This window comes from Lichenostomus cassidix, unplaced genomic scaffold (genome assembly GCF_008360975.1).
Source record: "Lichenostomus cassidix isolate B80296 unplaced genomic scaffold, HeHo_3.0 HiC_scaffold_39, whole genome shotgun sequence".
In the NCBI taxonomy this organism is placed as follows: Eukaryota; Metazoa; Chordata; class Aves; order Passeriformes; family Meliphagidae; genus Lichenostomus; species Lichenostomus cassidix.
This window is the reverse complement of record NW_028147446.1, coordinates 1384448-1396050: the sequence shown is the minus strand read 5'-3', so window position 1 is coordinate 1396050 and position 11603 is coordinate 1384448. Positions and strand designations below refer to the sequence as shown.

At 58.6% G+C, this 11603-nt stretch overlaps 1 protein-coding gene across 1 annotated transcript; it reads left to right on the top strand.

The window, feature by feature from the left end:
- Positions 1 to 378: 378 nt before the first annotated feature.
- Positions 379 to 11230, top strand: LOC146422674 (RAS protein activator like-3-like). Its single transcript, XM_085045780.1, has 11 exons — positions 379 to 382; positions 643 to 855; positions 1524 to 1668; positions 2377 to 2613; positions 3818 to 4019; positions 4889 to 4992; positions 5774 to 6107; positions 6691 to 6810; positions 7668 to 7999; positions 9951 to 10026; positions 11016 to 11230. The coding sequence occupies exons 1-11, from the start codon at positions 379 to 381 to the stop codon at positions 11154 to 11156; spliced, it is 1908 nt and encodes a 635-aa protein (XP_084901906.1). The 3' UTR covers positions 11157 to 11230.
- The last annotated feature ends 373 nt before the right edge of the window (positions 11231 to 11603 follow it).

Here is an 11603-nt window from a genome sequence, read left to right as displayed (position 1 = left end):
ATGGGATGGAATGGGATGGGATGGGATGATGGGATGGGATGGGATGGGATGGGATGGGATGGGATGGGATGGATGGGATGGGATGGGATGGGATGGGATGGGATGGGATGGGATGGGATGGGATGGGATGGGATGGGATAAAATTTATGGATAAAGTTTATGGGATGGGATGGGATGGATGGGATGATGGGATGGATGGGATGATGGGATGGGATCAATGGGATGGGATGGGATTTATGGGATAAGATTGATGGGATGGGATGGATGGGATGGGATGGATGGGATAAGATTTATGGGATTTATAGGATGGGATGGATTGAATTAGGTTGGGATGGATGAGTTTGATGGAATGGGATGGGATGAGTTGATTTGGGTTGGATGAGTTGGTTTTTGTTTTAGTGTTTCTTAGGGTTTCTTAGGGCTTTTTTAGGGTTTTCTAGCAGCTTTTTTAGAATTTTTCAGGATTTTTTTAGAGTTTTCTATAGACTTTTTTAGGATTTTTTTCGGCTGCTTTTAGGGCTTTTTCAGGATTTTTTTAGGACTTTCCTAGGGCTTTTTTTGTACTTTTTTAGGGTATTTTTAGGGCTCTTTTAGTACTTTTTAGTGTATTTTTCAGGGCTGAAGGTGACAAACCCACCCCAGGTGAGCGCCAGGACACCCAGGCTGAGGTGGCCTTTCGATGTCCCCCTTGTCACCTCGTGTCCCCACAGTCCTTCCTGATCGACCTGGGCGTGGCCGAGCTTGACCGCTTCGATGACCACGAGGCGCTGATCTTCCGCGAGAACACGGTGGCCACCAAGGCCATTGACGAGTACATGAAGCTGGTGGGGGCAAAGTACCTCCAGGACACACTGGGTAGGGGACAGGGGACAGGGGACATCCCGGGGGGACATTCTGGGTGGCACCGGGCACTGGGGGGTGGGGGGCATCCTGACCATCTATGGTGGTGACCACGTTGGTGACCATTTGGTCCCATCATGGGCCGTGGGACATCCTGACCATCCATGGTGGTGACCATGTTGGTGACCAGTCAGCCCTGTCATGGGCTGTGGGACATCCTGACCATCCATGCTGGTGACCATGTTGGTGACCAGTCAGCCCTGTCATGGGCTGTGGGACATCCTGACCATCCATGGTGGTGACCACGTTGGTGACCACCCTGTCCTCTCATGGGCTGTGGGACACCCCTGACCACTCATGGTGGTGACCACTTGGTCCCATCATGGGTTGTGGGACACCCTGACCATCCATGGTGGTGACCACATTGGTGACCACTCAGTGCCCTCACGGGTCATGGGACATCCCTGACCATCCATGGTGGTGACCACGTTGGTGACCACTCAGTGCCCATCATGGGCTGTGGGGCATCCTGACCATCCATGGTGGTGACCATGTTGGTGACCAGTCAGTCCCCTCATGGGCTGTGGGACACCATGACCATCCACGGTGACATGTTTTGGGTTCCTCGCTGCCATCCCCACCCCGGTGACCTCTGTGTCCCCTGCGGCTGTCCCTGTCCCCAGGGGAGGTGGTGGCCCAGCTGTGCAGCTCCGAGCAGAGCGCCGAGGTTGACCCCAGCAAGGTGTCGGGGGTGGAGCTGTGCCAGCACCAGGAGCACCTGCGGCAGGTGTGCCAGGAGACCCTGAGGAGCATCACCGACGGCACCGAGTGAGGGACAGCAGGGACAGCGTGGTGGCACTGGGGACATTGGGGTGGCACTGGGGGAGAGCGGGGTGGCACCTGGGGACATTGGGTGGCACCGGGGGACAGTGGGATGGCACTCGGGGCACCAGGGTGGCACCTGGGGACATCGGGGTGACACCTGGGGAGATTGGGGTGGCACCTGGGGAGATTGGGGTGACACCTGGGGGCACCAGGGTGGCACCTGGGGACATCAGGGTGGCACCGGGGGACATCGGGGTGGCACTGGGGGCACCAGGGTGGCACTGGGGACGTCAGGGTGGCACCTGGGGACATTGGGGTGGCACTGGGGGACACCAGGGCCAGGAGGGCCTGGGAGGAGCCTGGACATGAGGGTGGACCTGGAGATGGATGGACCTGGGGACAAGTTTGGGGACAGAGATGGTGGACAGGGATGGGGATGGACATCAGGATGGACCTGGGGACAAGTTTGGGGACAGAGATGGACATCAGGATGGACCTGGGGACAACCTTGGAGACAGAGATGGACATCAGGATGGACCTCATGACACATTTGGGGACAGAGATGAGGATGGACATCAGGATGGACCTGGGGACAACCTTGGGAACGGAGATGGAGTGGTCACCCCCCCAGAGATGGCCACAGCCCCACTCAGTCCCACCACCCCTGATGTCATCTCCATGTCCCCAACCCCACCACGTGTCCCGGCGCAGGTCCTTCCCGGCCGAGCTGGCCGCGGTGTTCTCGGCGTGGCGCGAGGAGTGCGCGGCCAGGGGCAAGGTGACCACCGGCCAGCGGCTGGTGTCAGCCTCGCTGTTCCTGCGGTTCCTCTGTCCGGCCATCATGTCCCCAAGCCTCTTCGGCCTGGTGCAGGAGTACCCCGGGGAGGTCACCTCGCGGACGCTGACCTTGGTGGCAAAGGTCATCCAGAACTTGGCCAACTTCACCACGTAGGTCATGGTGGGGTGGGGAGGGGGTGGCTGTGAAAGTGACCGCTGGCCATGGTGGTGACCACTGACCATGATGGTGACCACTGACCCTGATAATGATCACTGATGTGATGGTGACCACTGACCATGATGGTGACCACTGACCATGATGATCACCATGATGTTGACCATTGACCACGATGGTGACCACTGACCCTGATAATGACCACTGACATGATGGTGGCCCCAGACCATGATGATGATCACCATGATGGTGACCACTGACCATGATGGTGACCACTGACCATGATGATGACCACCATGATGGTGACCACTGACCCTGATGATGAACACCATGATGGTGGCCACTGACCATGACAATGACCCCCTGACCATGGTGGTGACCCCTGACCATGGTGGTGACCCTTGACCATGGTGGTGACCCTTAACCATGACAATGACCCGTTAGCCATGATGATGACCCCTGACCAAGACCACCATGACCATGATGATGACCACCACGACAATGACCACCACGACAATGACCACCATGACCACAACCACCACGACCACCATGACAATGACCATGACGATGGCCCCTAACCACAACCACCACAACAGTGACCACCATGACCATGACCACCATGATGATGACCACAATGACCACCATGATGGTCACTCCTGTCAATGACCACCCTGACAATGACCACCACAATGACCACCACGACCATGATGACCACCACGACAATGACCACCCTGACAATGACCACCATGATGACCATGATGACCACCACGACAATGACCACCCTGACAATGACCACCATGATGACCACAATGACCACCATGACAATCACTCCTGTCAATGACCACCCTGACAATGACCACCACGATGATCACCACCATGATGACCACCACAACAATGACCACCACAACAGTGACCACCATGACAATGACCCCTGACCATGACCACCACAACAATGACCACCCTGACAATGACCACCACGATGACCACCACGACCATGATGACCACCACGACCATGACCACCACAACAATGACCACCCTGACAATGACCACCACGATGACCACCACGACCATGATGACCACCACAACCATGACCACCACAACAATGACCACCCTGACAATGACCACCACAACAATGACCACCACAACAATGACCACCCTGCCAACGACCACCACGATGACCACCACCACGATGACCACCAGGTTCGGCGACAAGGAGCCCTACATGACCTTCATGAACGACTTCCTGGAGCACAACTGGGCCACCATGTCCGACTTCCTGCTGGCCGTGGCCACCCCGGACGGCCAGGCCAACATGGCCACCTACGATGGCCACGTGGACCTGGCGCTGGAGCTGGCCACCCTGCACCTGCTGCTCTGTGACATCTTCTCCGGCCTCGACCAGGTGCCACTGCTGCCCCTTTGTCACCTTGGTCACCTTGTCCACCTGGGGTCCCTGTAACGTGACATTGGTGTCCCCAGGGTGTCCTTAATGTCCCCAAGGTGTCTTTGTTGTTCTCGTGGTGTCCTCGTTGTCCCTGAGATGTTCCCAATGTCCCTAAATGTCCCCAAGGTGTCCCCAAGGTGTCTTTGTTGTGCCCATGGTGTCCTCGTTGTCCCTAAGATGTCCCCAATGTCCCTGAATGTCCTCAAGGTGTCCCCGAAATGTCCCCAAGGTGTCCCCAAGATGTCCCTAAGATGTCCCCAATGTCCCTAAATGTCCCCAAGGTGTCCCCAAGGTGTCCCCAATGTCCCCAAAGTGTCCCCAAGGTGCCCCATAACATCCCCATGATGTCCCCATAATGTCCCCATTGTCCCTAAATGTCCCCAAGGTGTCCCTAATGTCCCCAAGGTGTCCCCAAGGTATCCCCAAGGTGTCCCCGAGGTGTCCCCAAGATGTCCCCAATGTCCCCAAAGTGTCCCCAAGGTGCCCCATAACGTCCCCATAATGTCTTTATAATGTCCCCATTGTCCCCCAAGTGTCCCCATGGTGTCCCCGTTGTCCCCATAATGTCCTTGTGGTGTCCCCTTAATGTCCCCTGTTGTCCTCATAATATCCCTGTTATTCCCATGATGTCCCAATAACGTCCCCTTAATGTCCCCATTGTCCCCACAATGTCCCCAGGGTGTCCCCGTGGTGTCCTCATTGTCCCCACAGTGTCCCCATAATGTCCCCGTTGTCTCCACAATGTCCCCACAATGTCCCCATGGTGTCCCCATAATGTCCCCGTTGTCTCCACAATGTCCCCACAATGTCCCCATGGTGTCCCCAAGGCCACGCAGGAGGACCTGGAGCCACTGCCCACCATCCTGAGGGCCATCAGGGAGGGGACACCTGTCCCTGTGTCCGTCCGGCTCAGCTCCAGCGCTGCCAGGAGGTACCAGGGACATCTGGGGACATTTGGGGACATCTGGGGACAAGGGGGATGTGGGGAGAAGGAGGACACTGCAGGACATGAGGAGACAAGGGGGACATGAGGGGACAAGGGGGACATTTGGGACCCTTGGGAACATCTCTGGGAGCTGAGTCAGATAACATTAGGATTTGGGGTCTCTGGTCCCAATAGGATTTGGGGTCTTCCTTGTCCCAGTAGGATTTCAGGTCCCTCTGACCCCAATAGGATTTGGGGTCCCTCTGATCCTATTTGGGGTCAGGAGCTGGGTTTGATCCCAACAGGCTTTGGGGTTCTCCTTGTCCCAATAGGATTTGGGGTCCCTCTGATCCCAATAGGATTTGGGATTCCACCTGTCCCAACAGGATTTGGGGTCCCTCTGATTCTATTTGGAGTCAGGAGCTGGGTTTGATCCCAACAGGCTTTGGGGTCCCCTTGTTCCCACCCCACTGTCCCCTTGTCCCCACTGTCCCCACTGTCCCCATTGTCCCCACTGTCCCCTTGTCCCCACTGTCCCCACTGTCCCCACTGTCCCCTCTGTCCCCTTGTCCCCACTGTCCCCACTGTCCCCATTGTCCCCACTGTCCCCTTGTCCCCACTGTCCCCACTGTCCCCACTGTCCCCACTGTTCCCTTGTCCCCGTGTCCCCACTGTCCCCTTGTCCCCACTGTCCCCTTGTCCCCACTGTCCCCATTGTCCCCACTGTCCCCTTGTCCCCACTGTCCCCACTGTCCCCATTGTCCCCACTGTCCCCGTGTCCCCGCAGCCCCGCCGAGCCCCCCAAGCCCAGCTTTGTCGCCCCTCGGGAGCTCGGCAAGCACAGCCCTCTGCTCAAGAGCCAATCGCTGACCAGCGTCCGGCGCGGCCGCAGCGGCGACGAGGGGACAGCGGTGACAGTGACAGAGCCATCCCCGGTGTCACCGCCGTCCCCGGTGACAATCGCGGTGACATCCCGGCGACGCCGCAACGTCCAGCGCACTCAGAGCGTCCCGGCGCAGGGCAAGGCGGCCAGGGGGCCGGTGGGGCCGGACGGTGACCGACAGGCGGCCCAGGTGACACCCGAGGTGGCCGTGGGGACAGCGGGGAGCGGGGATGGCCTGGTGAGTGATGGGGACATTGCGGACATTGGGGACATCGGGACGTGGGGGGTGTGGAGAGTGACCGGTGACATTAACCCGACGTGTGGTGGCGTTAATGGGTGTCCTGGGGACATTGAGGGGACATTAATGGGACATTCCCGGTGTCCCGGTGACACTAAGGAGTGTCCTGGTGCCATTAAGGGACATTAATAGGTGTCCCGGTGACACTAAAGGGTGTCCCGGTGCCATTAAGGGACATTAATAGGTGTCCCGGTGACACTAACCCGACTTGCGGTGGCATTAATGGGTGTCCCGGGGACAATAACGGGACTTTAACGGGACATTACCGGTGTCCCGGTGACACTAAAGAGTGTCCTGGTGCCATTAAGGGACATTAATAGGTGTCCCGGTGACACTAGAGGCTGTCCCGGTGTCAATCCCGGTGTCCCGGTGCCACTCCCGGTGTCACTAACGGGCCACTCCCGGGCTATTCCCGGTCCACTCCCCGTGTCCCGGTGCCACTCCCGGTGTCCCGATGCCACTCCCGATGTCCCGGTGCCACTCGCGGTGTCACTAACGGGTCACTCCCGGTGTCACCCCGCAGCCCCGGGGCAAGCTGCGCCCGTCGGTGTCGCTGCCCCGCAAGCCCGCCGTGCCCTGGCAGCGCCTGGCCGAGGACTCGGTGACACCGGGACAGCTCTACGCGCTGCGGCCGCTCGAGAAGGTAACCCCGGCGGGTGACAGTGCCGGTGTCCCCCGGTGTCCCCCGGTGTCCCTCCGGTGTCCCCCGGATACCCTTCATTGTCCCCCGGTGACCTCTGGTGTCCCCCGGATACCCTTCATTGTCCCCTGGTGACCTCCGGGGTCCCCTGGATACCTCCCGGTGTCACCTAGACACTCCCCCGGTGTCTCTCCGGTGTCCCCCGGTGACTCTGTCCCAGTGTCCCCAACCCCAGGTAACCTTGTCCCCAGTGTCCCCAAACCCCGGTAACTCTGTCCCCAGTGTCCCCAGCCCCCGGTGACGCTCTCCCGCTGTCCCCAGTGTCCTCTGCTGTCCCCCGGGTGACACTGTCCCGCTGTCCCTGCTGTGTCCCCCTGTCCCCCCGGTGACGCTGTCCCGCTGTCCCAGTGTCCCCAGCCCCCGATAACCTTGTCCCCAGCGTCCCCAGGGTCCCCAGCCCTCAATAACCGTGTCCCCAGTGTCCCCAAACCCCGCTGACACTGTCCCCAGTGTCCCCAAATCCCGGTAACCGTGTCCCCAAACCCCGGTGACACTGTCCCCTCTGTCCCCAGCCCTCAATAACCGTGTCCCCAGTGTCCCCAAACCCCGGTAACCCTGTCCCCAGTGTCCCCAAACCCCGGTAACCCTGTCCCCAGTGTCCCCAAGCCCCGTTGCCCCACGGTAATCCTGTCCCCAGTGTCCCCAAACCCCGGTAACCGTGTCCCCAGTGTCCCCAAACCCCGGTGACACTGTCCCCAGTGTCCCCAAACCCCGGTGACACTGTCCTCAGTGTCCCCAAATCCCGGTAACCGTGTCCCCAAACCCCGGTGACACTGTCCCCATGTCCCCTCTGTCCCCAGCACGGGCGGCTGCTGGAGGCGCTGCGGGAGGAGCTGGCGGAGCTCCGCGAGCGGCTGGAGCAGGCGGAGGCTCGGGCGGCGCGGAGCGCGGAGCTCCACCGGGAGGAGCTGGCGGAGCTCCGCGAGAGGGAGGCGCGGAACGCGGAGCTGCACCGGGAGGAGCTGGCGGAGCTCCGCGAGAGGGAGGCGCGGAACGCGGAGCTGCACCGGGAGGAGCTGGCGGAGCTCCGCGAGAGGGAGGCGCGGAACGCGGAGCTGCACCGGGAGGAGCTGGCGGAGCTCCGCGAGCGGCTGGAGCAGGGAAATGCCAGGGCGGCGAACCTGGGGGCAAGGTGGGAGTCTGAAATGGGGGAAAAACCCCTAAAAATGGGGAAAACCCCGAAATGTGGGGGGAAAACGCTAAAAATGGGGAAAAAACCCCGAGATGTGGGGGGAAAACGCTAAAAATGGGGAAAAAAACCCTGAAAATGGGGAAAAAACCCTAAATGTGGGGGAAAAGCACCCTAAAAATGGGGGGAAAAAACCTAAAAAATGGGGGAAAACACCCTAAAAATGGGGTGTGATAAACCTGGGGGCAAGGTGGGAGTCTGAAATGGGGGAAAAACCCTAAAAATGGGGAAAAAAACCCGAAATGTGAGGGGAAAACCCTAAAAATGGGGGGAAAAACTCCAAAATGTGGGGGGAAAACACCCTAAAAATGGGGAAAAAACCCCAAAATGTGGGGGGAAAAAACCCTAAAAATGGGGTGTGATAAAGGTGGGGTTCAGATGGGAACCTGAAATGGGGGAAAATACCCTAAAAATGGGGGAAAATACCCTAAAAATGGGGGGGGAAAACCCAAAAATGGGGGAAAACCCTAAAAATGGGGTGTGATAAATCTGGGGCCAGTTGGGATCTCAAAATGGGGACAAAAAACCTTAAAAATGGGGGGAAAACCCCAAAATGGGGAGGGAAAATCCCAAAATGGGGTGTCAAACCCCAATACGGGGTGTGACAAACCTGGGGTGTCACTAAACGGGGAAAACCCGAAATTTGGATGTTCCAAAATGTGTGGATTGCCCAAAGTTTTGGGTGTCCCAGTTTGGTGTCCCAAACCAGTTTGGGTGTCCCAGTTGGGATGTCCCAGTTTGGGGTGTGACAAACCAGTTAGGATGTCCCAGTTTGGAGTCCCAAACCAGTTTGGATGTCCCAGTTTGGGGTCCCAAAGCAGTTTGGATGTCCCAGTTTGGGGTGTGACAAACCAGTTTGGATGTCCCAGTTTGGGGTCCCAGAGCAGTTTGGATGTCCCAATTTGGATGTCCCAGTTTGGGGTCCCAAACCAGTTTGGGGTCCCAGAGCAGTTTGGGGTCCCAGTTTGGGGTCCCAGTTTGGGGTCCCAGTTTGGGGTGTGACAAGCCAGTTTGGATGTCCCAGTTTGGTGTCCCAAACCAGTTTGGATGTCCCAGTTAGGATGTCCCAGTTTGGATGTCCCAGTTTGGGGTCCCAAACCAGTTTGGATGTCCCAGTTTGGATGTCCCAGTTTGGATGTCCCAGTTTGGATGTCCCAGTTAGGATGTCCCAGTTAGGATGTCCCAGTTTGGGGTCTCAAACCAGTTTGGATGTCCCAGTTTGGTGTCCCAAACCAGTTTGGGGTCCCAGTTTGGTGTCCCAAACCAGTTTGAATGTCCCAGTTTGGATGTCCCAGTTTGGATGTCCCAGTTTGGGGTCTCAAACCAGTTTGGATGTCCCAGTTTGGGGTCCCAAACCAGTTTGGATGTCCCAGTTTGGGATCCCAAACCAGTTTGGATGTCCCAGTTTGGATGTCCCAGTTTGGGGTCCCAAACCAGTTTGGATGTCCCAGTTTGGGATCCCAAACCAGTTTGGATGTCCCAGTTTGGTGTCCCAAACCAGTTTGAATGTCCCAGTTTGGATGTCCCAGTTGGGATGTCCCAAACCAGTTTGGATGTCCCAGTTTGGGGTGTGACAAACCAGTTTGGATGTCCCAGTTTGGAGTCCCAAACCGTTTGGATGTCCCAGTTTGGGGTCCCAAACCAGTTAGGTTGTCCCAGTTTGGTGTCCCAAACCAGTTTGGATGTCCCAGTTTGGATGTCCCAGTTTGGATGTCCCAGTTTGGGATCCCAAACCAGTTTGAATGTCCCAGTTTGGGGTCCCAAACCAGTTTGGATGTCCCAGTTTGGGGTCCCAGTTTGGGGTCCCAGAGCAGTTTGGGGTCCCAGTTTGGATGTCCCAAACCAGTTTGGTGTCCCAAACCAGTTGGATGTCCCCAAGTGTCACCTCCCCCAGGCTGACGGCGGCTGAAGGAAGTCGGAAGAAGGATCTGGAGAGGCTGAAAAGCAGCGAGGAGAAGGGCTGGGAACTGGTGAGACTGGGAGGGACTGGGAGGGACTGGGGACACTGGGGACATTGGGGACAATTGGGGACATTGGGGATATTGGGGACACTGGGGATTTTGAGGACATTTGGGGACATTGGGGATATTGGAGGACATTTGGGGATATTGGGGACATTGGGGTGACCCAGAGTTGACACGGAGTTGCCCCTGAGGTGACACCAGGTGACCCTGAGGTGACACCAGCTGACACCCAGGTGACCCTGAGGTGCGCCTGAGGTGACCAGGTGACCCCAGGTGACCCTGAGGTGATCCCAGGTGACCCCAGATGACACCCAGGTGGACACCCAGATGACCCTGAGGTGACACCCAGGTGACCCAGGTGACACCAGGTGACCCTGAGGTGCCCCTGAGGTGACCCTGAGGTGACACCCAGGTGACCCAGGTGACACCAGGTGACCCTGAGGTGACCCTGAGGTGACCAGATGACCCTGAGGTTGACACCAGATGACACCCAGGTGCCCCTGACGTGGCCCAGAGGTGCCCCTGAGGTGCCCCTGAAGTGACCCAGGTGACCCTGAGGTGACACCCAGGTGACACCAAGTGACACAGAGGTGACTAGGTGACTCTGAGGTGACCCAGAGGTGACCCAGGTGCCCCTGAGGTGACACCCAGGTGACACCCAGGTGACCCCAGATGACACCCAGGTGACCAGATGACACTCAGGTGACACCAGATGACCCCCAGGTGACACCCAGGTGACACCAGATGACCCAGAGGTGATCCTGAGGTGACACTCAGGTGACCCAGGTGACACCAGATGACCCCAGATGACCCCAGATGACACTCAGGTGACACCAGATGACACCCAGGTGATACCCAGGTGACACCAGGTGACCCAGAGGTGATCCTGAGCTACCCCTGAGGTGACACTCAGGTGACCCAGATGACACCAGATGACACTCAGGTGACCCCAGATGCCCCCAGGTGACACGCAGGTGACATCCCTGTGTCCCCAGGCGCGCCGCCTCTCGGCCCTGCAGCAGGAGCTCTCGGAGCTGCGCGGTGCCACCACCCCGCGACACGCCCGCGCTGTCCCCGCCGTGTCGCCAAGGGGGTGGGACCAGCCCGCCGACGACGCGCAGGCCACCAGCGTGTGACTCCGCCTGTCCCCCAGGTGTCGCCGCCGTGTCGCTGTCGCCGAGCCGTGCCGGGAATAAACCGTGTTGTCACCCAGGGTGGAGCGTTGTCACCTCTCTGCCGCCAGGGACATCCCTGGGGACACCTGGGGACACCTGGGGGGTGGTGACAGGGAGAACAGGGCTGTGGGGACCCTTGGGGGGTGGCAGGGCACCCTCGGGTGACACTCTGGGGACAGTGACAGGGCCCAGTGTCCCTCAGGGGACACTTTGGGGACAGTAATAGGGCCTAGGGTCCCTCAGGTGGCACTTTAGGGACACTCTGGGGACAGTGACAGAGCCCAGGGACACTCAGGGGACACTCAGGGGACACTCAGGTGACACTCAGGTGACACTCTGGAGACAATGACAGAGCCCAGAGCCCCCCCAGGTGACACTTTAGGGACAGTGACAGGGCCCAGTGTCCCT

What these genes read in the sequence shown, in the direction of transcription:
- LOC146422674 (XM_085045780.1), top strand. An exon ending in TCTTCTCCGGCCTCGACCAG is followed by an intron (nt 4,020 to 4,888) that starts GTGCCACTGCTG and finishes GGTGTCCCCAAG; the next exon opens with GCCACGCAGGAGGACCTGGA. An exon ending in CGCTGCGGCCGCTCGAGAAG is followed by an intron (nt 6,811 to 7,667) that starts GTAACCCCGGCG and finishes CTCTGTCCCCAG; the next exon opens with CACGGGCGGCTGCTGGAGGC.